Source organism: Delphinapterus leucas, chromosome 2 (assembly GCF_059928025.1).
Source record: "Delphinapterus leucas isolate spDelLeu-1000000601 "Yukka" chromosome 2, BTC_Dleu_Yukka2, whole genome shotgun sequence".
In the NCBI taxonomy this organism is placed as follows: Eukaryota; Metazoa; Chordata; class Mammalia; order Artiodactyla; family Monodontidae; genus Delphinapterus; species Delphinapterus leucas.
This window is the reverse complement of record NC_143130.1, coordinates 94,704,213-94,726,005: the sequence shown is the minus strand read 5'-3', so window position 1 is coordinate 94,726,005 and position 21,793 is coordinate 94,704,213. Positions and strand designations below refer to the sequence as shown.

The 21,793-nt window shown below is 41.0% G+C and overlaps 1 protein-coding gene and 1 pseudogene across 2 annotated transcripts in view; both read right to left on the bottom strand.

Annotated features, from left to right (window-relative positions):
• PPIP5K1 (diphosphoinositol pentakisphosphate kinase 1) overlaps positions 1–21,793 on the bottom strand; it is a 54,431-nt gene that overhangs the window by 7,841 nt on the left and 24,797 nt on the right. Inside the window, exons 30-32 of one of the 2 annotated variants that reach the window (XM_089907294.1) lie at positions 20,427–20,609; positions 18,797–18,934; positions 2,018–2,131 (exon numbers count right to left, since the gene is read on the bottom strand). In XM_089907294.1, coding sequence (XP_089763420.1) covers positions 2,018–2,131; positions 18,797–18,934; positions 20,427–20,609 — 435 coding nt within the window. The remainder of the gene's footprint in view (positions 1–2,017; positions 2,132–18,796; positions 18,935–20,426; positions 20,610–21,793) is intronic. The other variant, XM_089907293.1, reaches the window with a different exon arrangement.
• Positions 2,138–18,786, bottom strand: LOC149750212 (forkhead box protein K2 pseudogene; annotated as a pseudogene).

The following is a 21,793-nucleotide window of genomic DNA, read 5'->3' as shown; positions in this document are numbered from 1 at the left end:
TTTACTCAAAGATGGAAGACTGCCATGAAATCTCTAAATGGCAGCAGTTCTTTTATTTTTTTTTAATGGCAGCAGTTCTTAATTAACCTTTCTGGGGGTCACTGACCCCCTTTGAAATTCTAATGAAAGTCATGGACTATCTTCCCAGGAAAATGTACATATGGATATTCCCCCTCATCTTTACATATAATTCCTGGGGTTCATAGACTTTACCCTGAAATCCATCTACAGATCCAGGGTTAAGACCCTCTAAGTCTTGAGACATACAGTGTTACAGGCTTATGGATATTATATACATATAAAATACAAAAACTAATTCCTAGATCTTGACAGTAGTAAATGAAGGCCTTAGAGTCTTCAGTTACACTGTGGGACAACTCCTACCCCAACTTCTACCTCTTCATTAATCTCTAGTAGGAGACTACTCTACTTTTCCCTTTGTAAGTATCATACTAATTGACGGTACTGTAGCTTTAAAGCACTCTGATATCAATAATGATAGATTTTGGAAATCGGGGACACCTGAATAGCTTGTCATCAGTGAGAACCAGGGAAGCTGGTAAACCTGAGTCTGCAAAGGCTCCAACAGTCATTGAGTTTAAGGAATGCCAGCTATCTCTTTTCTGTAAAGCAGGGGTCCCCAGCGCCCCCCTCCCCATCCGAGGCCTGTTAGGAACCAGGCCGCACAGCAGGAGGTGAGCGGTGGGCTAGCAAAGAAGCTTCATCTGCCAGCCGCTTGCCATCGCTCCCTATCACTCCATTACCGCCTGAACCATGCCCCTCCCCACTGGTCCGTGGAAAAATTGTCTTCCACGAAACCAGTCCCTGAGACCAAAAAGGTTGGGGACCGCTGCAGTAAAGGACTATATGAGGCATGCTTCAAGTGGAAAAAAAAAAAAAAAAAGAGGAATGTGGTTTGGGGCCAACAAGGCCTATTTAGGGCAGACAGACAGACCCTAAAGAAAATGTTTACCAGTGAGGCTATACATCTGATACTGAGATTTAAAAAAGAAGAAAACATGTGTAAGCTGAGTTCACCCAAGGATAGAAGTAGCCTTAATATTCAGCTAGTAGTTTGATTCAGACAAATCAAAGAGTTCAGACAGAAACAGAAGTTGAAGAAAGATAAGATTTCTAGGGCACAGAACCTATAAACACTATTGGACAGAGGTAAAAGGACCAATGGCAAGGGGAATATAGGATAATCTGAAATTCAGGGGAAGAATTCTTGGTGTCAGGAAGGAAAGTTTCTTCTGCATAGAGGGTGCTAGGAGAAGGGCAAAATTCTACAACTGTTTGCCCCAATATTAAAAATATGAATCTTTGCTTCAGTTCTATCCAATTAAAATAATGTTTGATTTTAGATAGTCCCTGGAGGTAGGACGAATAAGGGAAGGATTCTTCCATTGCCAGTGTCTCTGGGCCTTATCCCCTGTCTGGTCACCACTGGTCTCTCTCCCCCTCTACAATTACCCTAAGAACTCCTTGTGGCTCCACTGTTCACACTGTTACCAAGGATAAATAGTGATAGGCTAGAGATTATAAAGAAGAGATGGGAAAAAGCAGCACCTGAACTTGAACTTACAAATGAGAACAGACACCTTGAAAGAAGGGACAGGTAGAAAGTAGTAGCAGATTCTAGTTTCTTTTTCCCAGCTTTTCTATATATCTAGGTTTCCTCCCAAGTCATTTTTACTGAGAAAGCTGTAGAGACCAAATGGGGACTTGAGGAGAATGCAGCCTTCATCTTTTCTTCCCTAAAGGACCCTCTGAGCCACTATCATTAAGGAGCCCCTCCAAGGAGATAGAGGGCACATGGAGGACAGAAGCGACGGATGAGAGAGAATAAACAGATCCGCCCTTCATCTTGGAAACAGCAAGTGCAACTGCTTCCCTGCCTGGTTACTCCTGGTCCTTCAACCCTCATCTTTGTTTCCCTCCTGTGACGAGTCTCTTATTCACCAATCCCTCCATTCCCTCTTGGCCTTCTCTAGGCAGTTCCAAAACAATTACTTACACCAAGGGGGCTTTTCAGAGCGCTGCCGGAGTTGCAGGGTAGGTGAATGAAGAGTGCGAGGTGGAGAAAACGGGCTATCAGAGGTCTGGTTGCTGTGCATAGAGTCAAAGAGGGCTGGACAGGTGAGGGAGAGAGAGGGAAGAAAAAAAAAGGCTATGAGGAAGAATTCAAGAACCACAGGTTGTCAATATAAGTGAAAACCAACTTACACTTCCTCAGGCTGAGAAGCAGCATTTCCTAGGGACCCTTCATACAAACCATTTTCAATATTTTAAACTTTATATTATGAATATTGTCAAACACATTTTTTAAAAAGTAGTTGAGGGACTTCTCTGGTGGCGCAGTGGTTAAGAATCCGCCTGCTGGGACTTCCCTGGTGGTCCCGTAGTTAAGATGCCATGCGTCCAATGCAGGGGGTGCGGGTTCAAACCCTAGTCAGGGAACTAAGATTCCACGTGCTGCGTGGCCAAAAAAAAAAAGAAAGAATCCACCTGCCAATGCGGGGGACACGGGTTCATCCCTGGTCTGGGAAGATCCCACATGCCGCGGAGCAACTAAGCCCATGCGCCACAACTACTGAACCTGCGCTCTAGAGCCCGCGAGCCACAACTACTGAGCCCAAATGGCACAACTACTGAAGCCCATGCTCCTAGAGCCCGTGCTCTGCAACAAGAGAAACCACTGCAATGAGAAGCCCGCGCACTGCAAGGAAGAGTAGTGCCCGCTTGCAGCAGCTAGAAAAAGCCCGTGCCCAGCAACGAAGACCCAATGCAGCCAAAAATAAATAAATATATTTAAAAAAAATAAAAGTAGTTGAAAGACTAGTACAATCAATACCTATATATTCATCTCCTATATTTAACATGTTAACATTTTGCCGTATTTGTTTCATCTATTTCTTCATGCTGAAGTTCTTTAAAATAAATGACGAACAGTATGAGTCATTTCACCTCTAAATACTTCAGTATTCATTTCTAAAATATAAGGAATTTTCCTACATAGCCATACACCATTAATAAACTTAACAAAATTTTAAAATACCCTAATATCATCTTAGTACCCAATCCATATTCAAATTTCCCCCAATTATTCCCAAAATGTCTTTTATAGTAAGATCCAAACATGAACTATGCATTCCATTTTATTATGTCTCCAAAGTCTCTTTTAACACATTGTTGACTGGAGATGTATTATGGCCACAGGTGTTAGTTTCTGCAAAAATCCCCCAGTCAACAATGTGTTAACCTAGAATCGAGCTCCCCCCTATTTTTCTTATACTGACTTTTTAAAAAAATAAATTTATTTATTTATTTTTGGCTGCGTTGGATCTTCGTTGCTGCTTGCGGGCTTTCTCTAGTTGCGGTGAATGGGGGCTACTCTTCGTTGCGGTGCGTGGGCTTCTCATTGTGGTGGCTTCTCTTGTTGTGGAGCATGGGCTCTAGGTGTGCAGGCTTCAGTAGTTGTGGCACATGGGCTCAGTAGTTGTGGCTTGCGGGCTCTAGAGCACAGGCTCATAAGTTGTGGCACATGGGCTTAGTTGCTCCGTGGTGTGTGGGATCTTCCTGGACTAGGGATCGAACCCGTGTCCCATACATTGGCAGGCGGATTCTTAACCACTGTGCCACCAGGGAAGTCCCTCATAGTGACTTTTTGAAAAGAACAGGCCAGCTGTCTCACAGAATGTCACATTCTACACTCTGGATTTGTCTGATTGCTTCCTCACAGAAACATTTAACTTGTTTCACTATCCCTTGTATTTCCTATAAACTGACAGATACAAAAGGCTTGATTCAATGATTCAGGTGTTCTTTCTTGTTTTTTTTTTTTGTTTTTTTTTTTTTTGTGGTACACTGGCCTCTCACTGTTGTAGCCTCTCCCGTTGTGGAGCACAGGCTCCGGACGTGCAGGCTCAGCGGCCGTGGCTCACGGGCCCAGCCCCTCCGCGGCATGTGGGATCTTTCTGGACCGGAGCACGAACCCGTGTCCCCTGCATCGGCAGGCGGACTCTCAACCACTGCGCCACCAGGGAAGCCCTCTTGTTTGTTTTTAATTTTTAATTTTTGGCTGCGTTGGGTCTTTGTTGCTGCACACGGGCTTTCTCTAGTTGCGGCGAGTGGGGGCTAGTCTTCGTTGCAGTGCACATGCTTCTCATTGCGGTGGCTTCTCTTGTTGTGGAGCACGGGCTCTAGGAGCGTGGGCTTCAGTAGTTGTGGCATGCAGGCTCTGTAGTTGTGACTCACGGGCTCTACAGCTCAGGCTCAGTAGTTGTGGTGCACGGGCTTAGTTGCTCCACGGCATGTGGGATCTTCCCGGACCAGGAATTGAACCCGTGTCTCCTGCATTGGCAGGCAGACTCTTAACCACTGCACCACCAGGGAAGTCCATTTGAGGTGTTTTTCTTTTTCTTTTTTTAGTGTAAAAACAAATGCTTACATTTTTAATAATTTTTTTGATATTTTGATAATTTTTTAAAAATTGAAGTATAGTTGATTTATAATGTTAGTTTCAGGTGTATGGCAAAGTGATTCAGTTATGTGTATATATATTCTTTTTCAGATTTGTCTCCACTATATGTTATTACAAGATATTGAATATAGTTACCTGTGCTATACAGTAGGTTCTTGTTGGCTACCTATTTTATATATAGTAGTGTGTATATGTTAATCCCAAATTCCTAATTTATCCCTCTCCCCCCTTTCCCCTTTGGTAACCATAAATTTGTTTACCATGGCTATGAGTCTATTTCTGTTTTATAAATAAGTTCATTTGTATCATATTTTAGATTCAAAATATAAGTGATATCATATGATATTTATCTTTCTCTGTCTGACTTACTTCACTTACTATGATAATCTCTAGGTCCATCCATGTTGCTGCAAATGGCATTATTTATTCTTTTTTATGGCTGAGTAATAGTCCATTGTATATATGTACCACTTCTTCTTTATCCATTTATCTGTCGATCAACATTTAGGTTGGTTCCATGTCTTGGCTACTGTAAATAGTGCTGCTATGAACATTGGGGCGCATGTATCTTTTCAAATTACAGTTTTCTCTGGATATATGACCAGGAGTGGGATTGCTAGATCATATGGTAGCTCTAATTTTAGTTTCTTAAGGAACCTCCATACTGTTCTCCATAGTGGCTGCACCAGTTTGCATTCCCACCAACAGTGTAGGAGGGCTCCCTTTTCTCCACACCCTCTCTAGCATTTATCGTTTGTAGATTTTTTGATGATGGCCATTCCGACTGGTTCAATGATTCAGTTTAAATAACTTTGGGACTTCCCTGGTGGTGCAGTAGTTAAGAATCCAATGCAGGAGACATAGGTTCGATCCCTGGTCTGGGAAGATCTCACGCTGCGGAGCAACTAAGCCTGTGCGCCAGAACTACTGAAGCCTGCACGCTCTACAGCCCGCATGCCACAACTACTGAGCCCACATGCTGCAACTACTGAAGCCCATGCCCCTACTGCCGGTACTCCACAACAATAGAAGCTACTGCAATGAGAAGCCTGAGCACCACAGCGAAGAGTAGCCCCCGCTTGTTGCAACTAGAGAAAGCCCGTGCACAGCAATGAAAACCCAACACAGCCAAAAAAAATAATAAATAAATAAATAAATAAATAAATAACTTTGGCAAGAATACTTCAAGAGGTGATCCTGTGTACTTTATATTGCATCATACTGGATGAACATAATGTCTCATTATCCCACTAAGGCTAAACTTACCAACAAAGTTAAAGTGGGGCCCATGAGGTCTCACCATCGTAAAGTTTTCCCCTTCTGATTAGAGATAATCCTTTGGCACTGCAGAACCTGATCAACATTTCACCTAATTGTGTTAGTATCCACTGATGATCCTTAATTACTTTATTAGGACTATCAAGTGGTGATTTTCTAATTCTATCAATTCTGTATTTATTAGCTGGCATATTTTCTGTAAAGAAGAGCTTTCTCTCTTCAACTGGGGCCATTTGATTACATTAAACTGCAGTTCTTACTGAAAAGGAAGGATAAATGTTTATTTCCCTTTAACTAGTTTTCAGAAGAAAGAGCTGGTGAAAAGTATTCATCAATAGTGACAGATGATGATTATTTTATTTCATTTTTGTTCTCTTTTTTGTAAGATTCATTATGAGCTTGTAGATGTTTACATGTTCAGTCCACTTTAATCAATTACAATAAATTATTCTTTTTAATGCTAAAATATTCCAATTCTGGTCAGTGGGAGCCTCTTCAGGCTTGATTGCTTCCTTGCTTCTGTTACAACATGCCTCAGGATCACCTTGTGCTTTCCTTGCCCTAGATCATGCATCCTCAATGGTGCATGGTGAAAGTGGTTCTTGGTGAAAGTGAAAAAACTTAGATATTCCACTGGTTTGTGGTCCATCAAATGGCTACAATACATAAACAGACATAAAGTTTATCTGTGGTATTAAAATTTCAGGTGGCGGGGAGTGATTGGAGGAGAAAAGTCTAAAAAGGCTCTGTAGGAGGGGGTGTGATTTTAGAAAAAAAAAAAAAAAAAAGAAGGTTAAAAAACATGGGCCTAGACCAGGAATCCAACCATGGAATCCTGGTTGCTTTTAGTGGGGAATGATATGTAGAGACCAAAATCTAGGTGCCAAGGGAGCTCATTGATACTCTTTCTAATGCATGATATTAGAAAAAGCATTAAAAAATGGAATTCATATTGATATTTTCAATTCAAATTTAACATTACAGCACTTTAAAAATCTTCTGAATTTATATTTATATATAATTTATCTTACTTTGAGAATTCTTATTCCTAATAACAGAAACATAATTACTTATTTACATTACTCTATTATATGTGTGTGTGCATATGACATATGTTTCAAAATAGTATCAATATCACTACTAACAATTAAACCACTGAATGAGGATTAAAATTATTTTATATTTCTTTTTGTTCCACTAAAGGATTTACAGTCAAAGTACAGTATTCCAAAGTTATTTGAAAAATTATTTTCCCTGTGTGATTATGTTACTATTTTGATATAAAGTTAGGGTAATTTCTTTCCATTTTTTTTTTCCAATTTTAGGATTCACTTCTTTTGATTTAGTCTTATATTTTGAAAAACATTTACAGGTTCACAAGTCAAAGGTTTATAAAAAGGCATATTCAGAGGAAGTTCCTTTTTCTTCATGCCCTTTAGCCCCATTCCTATTGCTGTCCAGTGGTAAACATTTTTATTAGTTTCTGGTGTTTACTTTTATCATTTCTTTTTGCAAATATGTATATTTTCCCCTTATTTCCCCTCCTTATAGAATAGGTAACATACTATCAACAATATTCTGCACCTTTTTTTATCCACTTAACAATATATCCTGGAGATTACTTCATATCAAAACACATAGATCTTCCTCATTAGTTTTAACAGATCCATAGTACTCATTTGAGTGGACATACCACTGTTTATTCAACCACTCTTGTACTGAAGAACTTTGGGGTTGTTTCCAAAAATAATAAATAAACAACATAAATTATGTCACAATAACTGTATACAAATGTTATTTCAACTTTGTGTACAGTAGCTTCAGAATAGATTCCTAAAATTGTATTACTAGATAAGAGAGTAACTGTATCTGTAATTCTCTGAGATATTACAAAATTTACCTTCATAGGGGTTGTACCATTTTGCACTCCCACCAACAGTGTATGGAACTGCCTCTCTCGTTATAGACTTGTCAAGAGAATGTGTTATCAAACTTTTGGATTTTTTACAATCTAATAGGTGAGATATGATATCTCAGTGTAGTTTTATTTATTTTTTAATTTTTAAAAAATTTTATTTATTTATTTATTTTTGGCTGTGTTGGGTCTTCATTGCTGCACGCGGGCTTTCTCCAGTTACGGCAAGCAGGGGCTACTCTTCGTGGTGGTGTGCGGGCTTCTCATTGTGGTGGCTTCTCTTGTCGTGGAGCATGGGCTCTAGGTTTGCACGGGCTTCAGTAGTTGTGGCACACGGGCTCAGTAGCTGTGGCTCGTGGGGTCTAGAGCACAGGCTCAGTGGTGGCGCACAGGCTTAGTTGCTCTGTGGCATGTGGGATCTTCCCAGACCAGGGATCGAACCCGTGTCCCCTGCATTGGCAGGCGGATTCTTAACCACTGCACCACCAGGGAAGTCCCTCAGTGTAGTTTTAATTTGCATATTTCTTATGATCGAGGTAGAGCATCATTTCACATGTGTAACAGCCACCTGTATTTCTTTCTTTGTAAACTATCCTTTTCCAAAAATCACACTTTTGGTCTTTTCCTTCCTGATATGTAAAAGTTCTCTGTATTTTAGGATGATTAAGCCTATATGTGATATAAATTGCAGAAAAAATTTTTCCTTGCTTATGATGTTGCTATTGGTTTTACAACATATAAAAAAATGTTTATATGGCTTAGTTTATCAATCTTTTCCTATTGTCTCCCGAATTTGAGTTTGAGTCAGAATTAGGTTCTCCTTACTTTCAGGTGATAAAGGAATTTATCATCATCACCCCTGCTTACTTTTAGTACTTGCATGATTTTTTAAAATTATTATTATTGAAGGGAAAGCCACATAACATAAAGCTAACCATCTTAAAGTGTATAATACTGTGGCATTTAGCACATCAACAGTGTTGTGCCACTGCCACCTTATCTAGTTCCAAAACATTTTCATCACCCCAAAAGAAAACCCCATATCCATTAAGAAGTCACTCCTGGGCTTCCCTGGTGGCGCAGTTGTTGAGAGTCCGCCTGCCGATGCAGGAGACACGGGTTCATGCCAGGAAGATCCCACATGCCGCGGAGCGGCTAGGCCCGTGAGCCATGGCTGCTGAGCCTGCGCATCCGGAGCCTGTGCTCCGCAACGGGAGAGGCCACAGCAGTGAGAGGCCCATGTACCGAAAAAAAAAAAAAAAAAAAAAAAAAGTTACTCCTCATTCTACCCTACCTTCAACCCCTGGAAACCACCAATTTGCTTTCTATCTCTATTCTAGTTCTTTCATATAAATGGAATCATACAATATGTGACTTTTTCTGTCTGGTTTCTTTCACTTGCCGTGTTTTTGAGGTTCATCCATATAGCAACATATATCAGTACTTCATTCCTTTTTATAGTTCAGTAACATTCTATTGTATGTATATACCACATTTTGTTTACCCATTCACGTACATTTCAGTTGTTTCCACCTTTTGACTATTGTGAATAGTGTCACCATAAACTTTTGTGTGTAAATATTTGTTAGAGTACCTGTTTTCATTTCTTTTGAATATATACCTGGGAGTGGAATTGCTGGGTCAGATAGTAACTCTATATTTAGCTTTTTGAGGAATTGTCAAACTGTTTTCCACCAGGGCTGCAACATTTTACATTTCCCCCAGCAATGTACTAAAATTCTAATTTGTTCATGCCATTACTAACACTTTTCTGCTTGCTCTTTCTCTTTTTAAATTATAGCCATCCTAGTGGGTGTGAAGTGGTACCTCATTGTGGCTTTGATTTGCATATCCCTGATGGTTACTGAGGGTGAGCATTATTTCATGTGCTTCTTGGCTATTTGTATATCTTCTTTGAAGAAGTGTCTATTTAAGTCCTTTGCTCACTTTTAAGTTGGGTTGTTTGTCTTTTTGCTGTTGAATTGTTACATTATGGACCTTTATCAGATATATGATTTGCAAATATTTTCTCCCTTTTTATAGGCTGTCTTTTCCCTTTCTTTCATGTTCTTTGATGCACAAAAAGTTTAAATTTTGGTGAAGTCCAATTTATCTATTTTTTCCCCTTTTGTTGCTTGTGCTTTTGGTCTGTCTAAGAATCCATTAGCTAACTCTTAAGGTCATGAAGATTTATCTTATGTCTTGTAAGAGTTGTACAGTTTTAGCTCTTATATTTAGGCCATTTATCCATTTTGAGTTAACTTTTGTACATGGTATGAGGTGGGGGAGGTCCATCTTCATTCTTTTGCATATGGGTATCCAGTTGTTCTAGCACCATTTATTGAAGAGACAATTCTTTCCCCATTAAATGGTCTTAGCAACATTGTTGAAAATCAACTGGCCATGGAAGTATGGGTTTATTTTTGGACTCTTGATTTTATTCCATTGGTCTCTAACTTTATCCTCATGGCAATCCCACACTGTTTGGATTACTGTAGCTTTGTAGTAAGTTTTAATATCAGAAGATGTGAGTCCTCCGACTTTTTCTTTTTCAAAATTATTTTGACTATTCAGGTCCCCTTGCAATCCCATATAAACTTGAGGGTCAGCTTTTCCATTTCTACAAAAAAGTGCATTGGAATTCCAATGGGGATTGCATTTAATCCAGAGATCTCTTTGGGGAGTACTCTCATCCTAAAAATGTTATGTATTCTACATGAACATGGAATGTCTTACCATTTATTTAGGTCTTCTTTAATTTATTTCAGCAATGTTTTACAGTTTTCAGTGTACAAGTCTTTAAACTTCTTGGTTAAATTTTGCTCCCAGGTACTTTATTCTTTTGGTTGCTAATATAAATGGTATTGTTTTCTTAATTTCCCCTTTGGATTGTTCATTGCTGGTGTATAGAAACACAACTGATTTTTGTGAGTTGATCTTGTACCCTGAAACACTGCTGAATTTGTTCATTAGTTCTGGTAGTTCTTTTGGGGTTTCTTTTCCATTTTCTCTATATAGGATTATGTCCTCTGTGAATAGCGACAGTTTTACTACTTCTTCCTTTCCGATTTAGGTCCTTTTTTTTTGTTTGTTTTTTGTTTTTTGCCTAACTGCTCTCCCTAAAACTTCCAGTACAATATTGAATAGCAGTGGTGAAAGTGGGCATCCTTGTCTTGCTCCTGATCTTACGGGGAAAACTTTCAGTCTCTCACCACTGAGTATGATTTGTGCTGTGTTTTTGTTTTGTTTTTTAATATTTATTTATTTATTTGGCTATGCCAGGTCTTAGTTGCAGCACACAGGATCTTCGCTGCCTCATGTGGGATCTTTGATGTGGCATGTGGGATCTTTGGTTGCAGCATTTGGGCTCCTTTAGTTGTGGCATGCAGGCTCCTCTCGTTGCAGTATGCGGGATCCCTGACCAGGGATCGAACACCAGCCCTTTGCATTGTGAGCACGGAGTCTTAACCACTGGACCACCAGGGAAGTCCCTAGGGGTTGTTTATAAATGTCCTTTATAGCATTGAGGAAATTTCTTTCTGTTCCTAGCTCGGTGAGTGTTGGGTTTTGCCAAATGCTTTTCCACATCAATTCACATGATTGGTTTTTTTCTCTCTTTGTTCTATTAATATAGTGTATTACATTGACATATTTTCTTACATTGAATCACCCTTGCATTCCTGAGATAAATCTCACGTGATCATGGTGTAGTATAATCCTTTTAAATGTGTACTGTTGGATTTGGTTTGCTAATATTTTGTTGAGAATTTTTTTGTGGGGGGGGATTGTTGAGAATTTTTGCCTCTCTACTCATAGGGGAAATTAGTCTGTAGTTTTCTTTTCTTTTTAAATTTATTTATTTATTTATGGCTGTGTTGGGTCTTCATTGCTGCGCGGGCTTTCTCTAGCTGTGGCAAGCGGGGGCTACTCTTCGTTGTGGTGCGTGGGCTTCTCGTTGCAGTGGCTTCTCTTGTTGTGGAGCATGGGCTCAAGGCATGCAGGCTTCAGTAGTTGTGGCATGCAGGCTTCAGTAGTTGTGGCTCATGGGCTTAGCTGCTCTGCAACTTAGATGCACGTGGGAATCTTCCCAGACCAGGGCTCGAACCTATGTCCCCTGCATTGGCAGGCAGATTCTTAACCACTGCACCACCAGGGAAGCCCTGTAGTTTTCTTTTCTTAGGGTGTCTTTGTCTGGCTTTGGTATCAGGGTAATGCTGACTTCATAGAAAGTGTTTCCTCCTCTTATATTTTTTGGAAGAGGGTGAGTAGGACTGGGGCTAATTTTTCTTAAATGTTTGGTAGAATTCACCAGTGAAGCCATCTGGTCTTGGACTTTTCTTTGTTGAGAAGTTTTTGCTATTGATTCAGTCTTTTTCCTTGTTATAGGTATGTTCAGATTTTCTATTTCTTCTTGAGTCGGTTTTTAGAGTTTATTTCTAGGAATTGTCCTTTTCATCTATGTTATCTAATTTGTTGGCATACAATTGTTCATGGTACTCTCTTACAATCCTTTTTATTTCTGTAAGGTCAGTAGCAATGTTTGAATTGATGGCGATTAGCTTCAATAACATACAAACACTCTGTTCCTATAAAGCTCAGTCCCCACCTTGTTATTGTCATAAATCACATCTTTGTACATTGTGTGCCCATTAAAACAGACATAATGATTGGTTTATTCATTTGCATGTTGTCACATATGAAACAAAAATACAAAAAGGGGAGCTACAAACCAAAAATACAATAATGCTGGCTCTTATATTTACCAGTGTAGTTACTTTTACCAGAGTTCTTTATTTTTTTCTTCTTTCTTTCTTTTTTTTTTTTGAGTTCTTTATTTTTTGATATAGCTTCAAATTTCTGTTTAGTGTCATTTTAGCCAAAAAGCTTCCTTTTAGCATTTCTTGTAGGGCAGATCTACTACTGACAAAATCCCTCAGCTTAAAGATGTTACTGGAAAACTACTAGAGCTAAACAATGAATTTGGTAAAGTAGCAGGATACAAAATTAATGCACAGAAATCTCTTGCATTCCTATACACTAATGATGAAAAATCTGAAAGTGAAATTAAGAAAACACTCCCATTTACCATTGCAACAAAAAGAATAAAATACCTAGGAATAAACCTACCTAAGGAGACAAAAGATCTGTATGCAGAAAACTATAAGACAATGATGGAAGAAATTAAAGATGATACAAATAGATGGAGAGATATATCATGTTCTTGGATTGGAAGAATCAACATTGTGAAAATGACTCTACTACCCAAAGCAATCTACAGATTCAATGCAATCGCTATCAAACTACTGCTGGCATTTCTCACAGAACTAGAACAAAAAATTTCACAATTTGTATGGAAACACAAAAGACCCCGAATAGCCAAAGCAATCTTGAGAAAGAATAACAGAGCTGGAAGAATCAGGCTCCCTGGCTTCAGACTATAGTACAAAGCTACAGTAATCAAGACACTACAGTACTGGCACAAAAACAGAAATATAGATTAATGGAACAGGATAGAAAGCCCAGAGATAAACCCATGCACATATGGTCACCTTTTCTTTGATAAAGGAGGCAAGAATATTCAATGGAGAAAAGACAGCCTCTTCAATAAGTGGTGCTGGGAAAACTGGACAGCTACATGTAAAAGAATGAAATTAGAACACTCCCTAACACCATACATAAAAATAAACTCAAAATGGATTAAAGACCTAAATGTAAGGCCAGACACTATCAAACTCTTGGAGGAAAACACAGGCAGAACACTCTGTGACATAAATCACAGCAAAATTCTTTTTTGACCCACCTCCTAGAGAAATGGAAATAAAATCAAAAATAAACAATTGAGACCTAATGAAACTTCAAAGCTTTTGCACAGCAAAGGAAACCATAAACAAGATGAAAAGACAACCCTCAGAATGGGAGAAAATATTTGCAAATGAAGCAACTGACAAAGGATTAATCTCCAAAATTTACAAGCAGCTCATGCAGCTCAATATCAAAAAAACAAACAACCCAATCCAAAAATGGGCAGAAGACCTAAACAGACATTTCTCCAAAGAAGATATACAGACTGCCAACAAACACACGAAAGAATGCTCAACATCAGTAATCATTAGAGAAGTGCAAATCAAAACTACAATGAGATATCATCTCACACCAGTCAGACTGGCCATCATCAAAAAATCTACAAACAATAAATGCTGGAGAGGCTGTGGAGAAAAGAGAACCCTCCTGCACTGTTGGTGGGAATGTAAATTGATACAGCCACTATGGAGAACAGTATGGAGGTTCCTTAAAAAACTAAAAATAGAACTACCATACGACCCAGCAACCCCACTACTGGGCATATACCCTACCCTGAGAAAACCATAATTCAAAAAGAGTCATGTACCACAATGTTCACTGCAGCTCTATGTACAATAGCCAGGACATGGAAACAACCTAAGTGTCCATCATCGGATGAATGGATATAGAAGATGTGGCACATATATACAATGGAATATTACTCAGCCATAACAAGAAACGAAATTGAGTTATTTGTAGTGAGGTGGATGGACCTAGAGTCTGTCCTACAGAGTGAAGTAAGTCAGAAAGAGAAAAACAAATACTGTATGCTAACACATATATATGGAATCTAAAAAAAAAAAAAAGTGGTCATGAAGAACCTAGGGGCAAGACGGGAATAAAGACGCAGACCTACTAGAGAATGGACTTGAGGACACGGGGAGGGGGAAGGGTAAGCTGGGACAAAGTGAGAGAGTGGCATGGACATATATACACTACTAAATGTAAAACAGATAGCTAGTGGGAAGCAGCCGCATAGCACTGGGAGATCAGCTTGGTGCTTTATGACCACCTAGAGGGGTGGGATAGGGAGGGTGGGAGGGAGGGAGACACAAGAGGGAAGAGATATGGGAATATATGTATAACTGATTCACTTTGTTATAAAGCAGAAACTAACACACCATTGTAAAGCAATTATACTCCAATAAAGATGTTTTTTAAAAAAATCCCTCAGCTTTTGTTTATTTGGGGATGTCTTAATTTTCCCTTCATTTTTGAACAGTTTCGACAGATACATACAGAATTCTTGGTTGACGTTTTTTTCTTTTAGCACTTTAAATATGTCACCCCACTACTTTCTGGCCTCTATGGTTTCTGATGAGTGCCTTGTTAATCTATTAAATATCCCTTGTATGTGACAAGCTGCTTTTCTCTTGCCACTTTCAACATTTTCTCTTTGTCTTTTGACAATTTGATTACAATGTGTCTCAATGTAGATCTCTTTGCATTTATCCTTCTTGAAGTTTGAACTATTTGGACACACAGACTTGTGTCTTTATCAAATTTGAGAAGTTTTCAGCTATTTTTTCTTCAAAATGTTTTTCTGCCTCTTTCTCTCTCTCTTCTCCTTCTGGGATTTCCATTATACATACAGTGGTATGTTTTATGGTGTCCCACAGTATCTTTGGCTCTGTTCACTTTTCTTCATTCTTTTTTATTTCTTCTCCTCAGACTGGATAACTTCAACTGACCTACCTTTTCTTTTGGCTGGAACACTATTTTTATTATAACATGTTTATACATCTGCAGGTAGAAGAAAAAAGTTTTTACCCTCCATTAAACAGAATGGCTTACCCCCACCCCCACCCCACCCACATCACTTGATTATGGTTATGGTTCAACAGATGCATTTTTCAAAGGATCATTTACTCATTAAGCCTCAAAGGAATTCTGTAGCCATTCCTTGTTACTTAATAAATTCAAAATTTGTAAATGTATATTTCTTCTCCCTTTTGTTATGCTTTTACCATTCCATACTTCAAACTTACCCTTTCCCATACTGTCTTAATTAGTGAGATCCTGCTAAACACCTAGTAAATGGCCACACATAAAACAGACATGCAGAGGAAAAACATACACAATGTAGAGGTTTAAAAATTAAACAAATTCAAAGCTAAACAATGGAAATACTATGCACCGATTTCAAAGTGTCCTCTGAGGAGGCCTGGATTCACAGACAGCCTAGGAATAGGCTGGAAGTACAGGTGGACCACTGAAACAGGGCAGCACTGTGTTCATCTGTTTTGTATACTGGCCAACTGGAGGAGGTATCTTTTGAAGAAAGGGTTCCTCAGGAAAAGTTTGAAAACCATCTCTGTGCAAACTTCAAAAAGATACGTATGTCAGCCTACATATAGCTGCCAGCCCTTGTCTGCAGTCCTGTAGTAGGGATAGTTTTTCGTGATGTACGAATAAATTCCATTTAGGGTGAGTTGTTTATCAGGAGCCATCGTAATTGCTTGTACAATTAATTGTGCATAGGAATAAGGTGGCTTTGAATAATCCTTTGGGCTGTCTCCACCTGAAGCTTCCTTCTTATTTTCTGGCTGTGAGTTGTCGGCCATTAAATTGAAGTCAGATGGTACCACACGGCCCATTTTGTACCCTGAAGACCCTGCTCCCCAGGGGGCTGGATGGACAGGAGTTCACAGCACTGATGGTTCCTGTGGGGGAGGGGAGGGGGCTGATGAGGTGGGCCATGGTGTCTGGAATGTTGATGGTCAGTGGGGAGATGTGAGCCTGCACAGGCTTCACCAGGGACTCGGGCGCTTCCTATTTCTCCCTCTTCTTGCTGGACAGGGCAGTGAAGGTGAGTGATCTTGACGTTTGTGCTCGGGAACCTGAATATGCACATGCGCAGCAGCTGCAGCGGCGGCACCCCGTGCCTTTGGAACACGCCGTCCACGCACATGCCATTCTTGCCGAGGCAGCGCAGGCAGAAGTTGCCACCCGCATCGGGCCCGGGCTGCGCCGACGGCTCCAGGGCCGCCCCAGGATGGCCGCCGCCGCCGCCGCCTGGGGGCGTTAAGATCTCGAGGTGGCGCCGCAAGATGAAGCTCAAGTGGCCCATGCTCACGTCCACCGAGCCCTGCGACAAGTTTCACCCGATGGTCACCGAGCGCTTCTTCATCAGGTACTCGAACTTGCAGCTCTCGAGGCGCGCCACTGCCCAGCCACCCGGTGGGGACCCGCCCGCCCCCAGCGCCGCCGCCCGCGGGAGGCCCGCCCACGCCCGGCAACACCACGGCCGCTGCCATGGGCCTGCGAGGGCCCGGGCCGCCTTCCAACGCCGCCACTGAGCTGAGGGCCGAGCGAGGCCGCCGGCCGGCGGGCTACTAGTGGCGGCAAGGGGCGGGACATGCACAGCGTGCCAGCGTCAGGCCATGACTGACGGCGGCGCCCGCCTTGACCTATCTTTAAGTTTGCTGATTTTTAATTCTGCCTGCTCCAACCTTCTAAGAAGTCCTCCAGTAAATTTTTCATTTCTGTTATTATGCTTTTCAGCCCCAGATTTTCTGTTTGGTTCCTTTTAATATATATATATTTAAAAAAATAAATTTATTTATTTTTGGCTGCATTTGGGTCTTCCTTGCTGTGCCCAGGTTTTCTCTAGTTGCAGTGAGCAGGGGCTACTCTTCGTTGCAGTGTGCAGGCTTTTCTCATCGCGGTGGCTTCTCTTATTGTGGAGCACAGGGCTCTAAGCGTGTGGGCTTCAGTAGTTGCAGCACACGGGCTCAGTAGTTGCAGCATGCGGGCTCAGTAGTTGTAGCATGTGGGCTCAGTAGTTGTGGCACGCAGGCTCAGTAGTTGTGGCTCACAGGCTGTAGAGCACAGGCTTAGTAGTTGTGGTGCACGGGCTTAGTTGCTCCGTGGCATGTGGGATCTTCCCGGACCAGGGATCGAATCCGTGTCCCCTGCATTGGCAGGTGGATTCTTAACCACTGTGCCACCAGGGAAGTCCCCCAACTCCCATTTTTTTTTCTTTTTTTGAGATGATCATATGGTTTTTTTCTTCTTCCATTTGTTGACATGGAGTATCACATTGATTGATTTGCATATATTGAAGAATCCTTGCACCCCTGGGATAAATCCCACTTGATCATGGTGTATGATCCTTTTAATGTGTTGTTGGATTCTGTTTGCTAGTATTTTGTTGAGGAGTTTTGCATTTATATTCATCAGTGATATTGGTCTGTAATTTTCTTTTTGTGTAGTATCTTTGTCTGGTTTTGGTATCAGGGTAATGGTGGCCTCATAGAATGAGTTTGGGAGTGTTCCTTCCTCTGCAGTTTTTTTGGAAGATTTTGAGAAGGATGGGTGTTAGCTCTTCTCTAAATGTTTGATAGAATTCACCTGTGAAGCCATCTGGTCCTGGACTTTTGTTTGTTGGAAGATTTTTAATCACAGTTTCAATTTCATTACTTGTGATTGGTCTGTTCATATTTTCTATTTCTTCCTGGTTTAGTCTTGGAAGGTTATACCTTTCTAAGAATTTGTCCATTTCTTCCAGGTTGTCCATTTTATTGGCATAGAGTTGCTTATAGTAGTCTCTTAGGATGCTTTGTATTTCTGCAGTATCTGTCGTAACTTCTCCTTTTTCATTTCTAATTTTATTGATTTGAGTCCTCTCCCTCTTTTCCTTGATGAGTCTGGCTAAAGGTTTATCAGTTTTGTTTATCTTCTCAAAGAACCAGCTTTTAGTTTTCTTGATCTTTGCTATTGTTTTCTTTGTTTCTGTTTCATTTATTTCTGCTCTGATCTTTATGATTTCTTTCCTTCTACTAACTTTCCAACTCCATTTCTTAAAGGTTGTCTTTCCCCTAGTATTTTGAAATGCTAACTTCAACTATTTCTGGATTTTCTACTTTGTTTGCTTGGTCTCTGTTTATTCATGTACCAATACTACACTGTTTTTATTATAGAAGTTTTATAAAATGTTTTAAAATCTGGTAGGGCCAGCATGACTTCATTGCTCTTCTTTTCAAGATTTCCTTGGCTATTCTTGCTTGGTTTTTTTTGTGTTTTTTTTTAATGACAACTTCAAAATCAATTTGTCTGACTTTAGAAAAACAGTACTATTTTTACTGAGATCACATTAAATTTATAAGTTAACTTTGGAAGGAGTGATAGTTCTATGCTTTTGAGTTAACCTATGCAATTAAACATTTTTTCAAGTCTACTTTTTCAGAGTGCCTATCTTTTTAATTTATTACTCATGTTCTAGGAAGCATGGGAGTGGGGGCAGAGATAGTGGTACAAGATAAGAGTATTCTCCATACCTGCAGATGCCTGTGCTTGGGCATCAGTGTGGCGCTGGCAGACTCTACTCAAGAATTCACTCACTTGACGCAGCGAAAGGGCATTATGCAGTGTTTCCAGGGGGTAAATGGTAGGCACCATGGAGCACCCTTCAAATCCTGTTAGAAAAGAGATGGGCAAAGTCAATGTTATTCCTGCTGGATATACCCCAACTGGCCAAGGAAGCATGGAGGGTCCCTGAGAACCATCAGGAGTGTCTGTGGCTTTTGGCTTTTGGAGTGTGGGGTATCCAAGATTCTCAGGAGAGGGAACTCTTTAGAGCCCCTACAGGAGTCTATTTCTGTCACCTCCAGATTTTCTAAAAAGTCTTCCTGCTAAGGCCTCTGGGTGAATCAAATCACCTCTTATCCTACCTATGGAAAGCCTGCAATATTCCATGGAAAAATCAACAGAATCCCAATGAGGTAAGCACCTACACTCCTCTTGTACTTTCTGGGGGAAATAAAACAAAGGTCCAGAGGTAAGGGGTGAAATTGCAGGTCTAAATGAGAGGTAGGGAGGTCATGGAGCTGGGAAAAAACAGCAGATTTCAGGGATCATGTACAAGAGAACCAGATTACGGAGGAGGGCTTGGGATCTGAGGAGGGGTTCATGCAGATTTAGGATATGGGTAGAAAGGCTAGAATACTGGAAGCAGGAGGGCATGCAATACACATGAAGCTCAGCTCAGGAAAACCGCATGTATGAACAGGTTGGGGGATGGAAGTTCTTTCTTGGTTATTTTCATCACTTCAAAGCTTCTTTCCTCTGCTCTCACTGAAGACCCCAGACTTGCTAGTATTTCTCTATTCCTTCAGGAAAATGAGGCAAACCCCCTAGAAAAAAGAATAAATACCGATTCTCTGCTCTGAACCCAACAATTCCAATGTAGATCTACATTGTAGGGTGAAGGGTAAACCTAAATGTGTAACTCTAATCCCAGGGCCTGTTGATGAAAAAAAAAAATGCCCCCATTAGAGGATCAAGAAGCATACATCTCAACCACTTTTTTAGTCCCCAATATTTCCTATGCTTCCTTTATATTTCCTTAAATGGATTAAAGGTAGGCAGGACAGCAATATCTATTCAAGACACAGCTTCCTGTCTGACAATGATTAAAACCTATATAACTCAAAAGGATTATACCTGACCATCTTCTAACCTTTGGCCCTTGTTTTCTTCAAGGATTCAATTGAGACCTCTGTGCCTCAATTTCCCCCTGTACTCTAGTGGCAGGAGGGCAGGAGAGGTACAGTCTCCAGCTTCTCAGAACTGCTAGAAAAACATTTGGATTTGAAGATGGTGGTAGTAGAGGGTCATAGAGATAAGAATAGATTCCAGGGCAAGAGACTACTCCTGTACCAAATAGCACTGGGAATAGGTAACATTAGGAGGCAGTGAGGAAGGAGAACAGGAAGGGGAGGAGCAGCCAACGCTACAGCTACCAGGCAGTCTGGCCCCAATCCCATCCAAGCAACTAAATGCAAGTCACATAACCTTAGAGTAAATAGGAGAAAGGAATAGGTGGGCTCTCCTGCCAAAAGTGCAAGAAGCAAAGCAGTCAGTCCCAGCCAGGGTAGTGGCAGCAGCCAGCTTGGTGGCAGGGGGTACCGTAGAGGCACTCAGGATCATCCTGGCCTGAGCGCAGCCAGTTCCGGAAGAGGCGCAGGTGGTAGGAGCACTGGTGCAGGTGATGCGCCAGCGTGGCATCCAAGGAGACTGGCCAGCCCCCTGTGCAGTCAGAGGAAAAACTGCGCAGCAACCGGACCACAGGGTGCTGGTCATCCAGCAGCTCTTGGAGGGGTTGGGGGAACCACGGCAGGAAGCACAAAGATAAAGAAAGAGAAGAGGGAGAGACAATAAGGGGGGTACTGGATGACATAAGCATTCCTGGGAGGTGGGGCCACTCAGCTCCAAGGTGAGGTAAGAGAGAAGCAGAGATGGTCAGAGCCACAGGACATGTCTTGCAGGGGAGAAGAGTATTGGCATCATGCTAAAAGAAGTCTAAAAGAAGTGAGTCTAGAAGAAGGGGCACGTGAGACCTCATCATACAGCAGGCCCTCTCCTTTCTTGTTGTGCACAATTCAGTCAGTGCTTGCAGACAGCAGTCACATCGTTCTGGATGGGGTGAGCTGGCAGTTCTGTAGCTAGGAACTCCAGTGTCCCCAATCATTCTTGGGCAAACCCTAGTTAGGGCTTGTTTCTCAAATGAATGTATTTATGAGGTTGGGATAGAGATGAAAAGATTTGAAGTCACTCAGAGAAGAGGGTCAAGAGTGGTATACGTTATCAAGATAAAATTTGAAGCTAAAAAAGCTCCTGAGGACTCAGGCTGGGCTCCCTGGACCAGACTCTAAGATAGCCACAGACAAGGCTTGTGTTAGGTAACTGACGTAGATTAGCAGGAAACCAGGTGTCCTTTAAAACAGCATGTAAAAAACAGAATCAATGTGTGAAAATGCCAATATTGATTAATTATCCTTCATTCTTGTTCAAATACATAGACTTTTAAAAAAACATTTGCGTAATTCTTAAGGGACACTGTATCAATTATAGAAGCCAAAAGAGATAATTTTATATTTTCTTCCCACTGCTGGTGAGTTTAACTGCACTTTGTTCAGCTAGACGAGTGGAAAAGCTTTAATGCCGAAACTACTTACTATCTTAGCTGGTTGGCAAACTTTGTGGATATATGCGATTCAGCTGCAAACGGTTGAAGGCAGTGAAAGGCATGTGGAAGGGGGTTTAAGAGGAACAGTAGGAAAAAGATCTTGGGGAAGAGGTACGGGGTCTTAACTGATAACAGGAATATGGTACAGAGAAAGTAGGATCTAGGTAGCTGAGGATGACTGCTCAGAACTCCCAGACCAGAATGGGCTCCACAGGGTGATCCCATGAGACTATGGTTTCCAGAGACCTTAGTCTGGATGTCAAGAGAGATTTCTGTACCAATGGTCATACAGTTGTGTGGGTCCCTA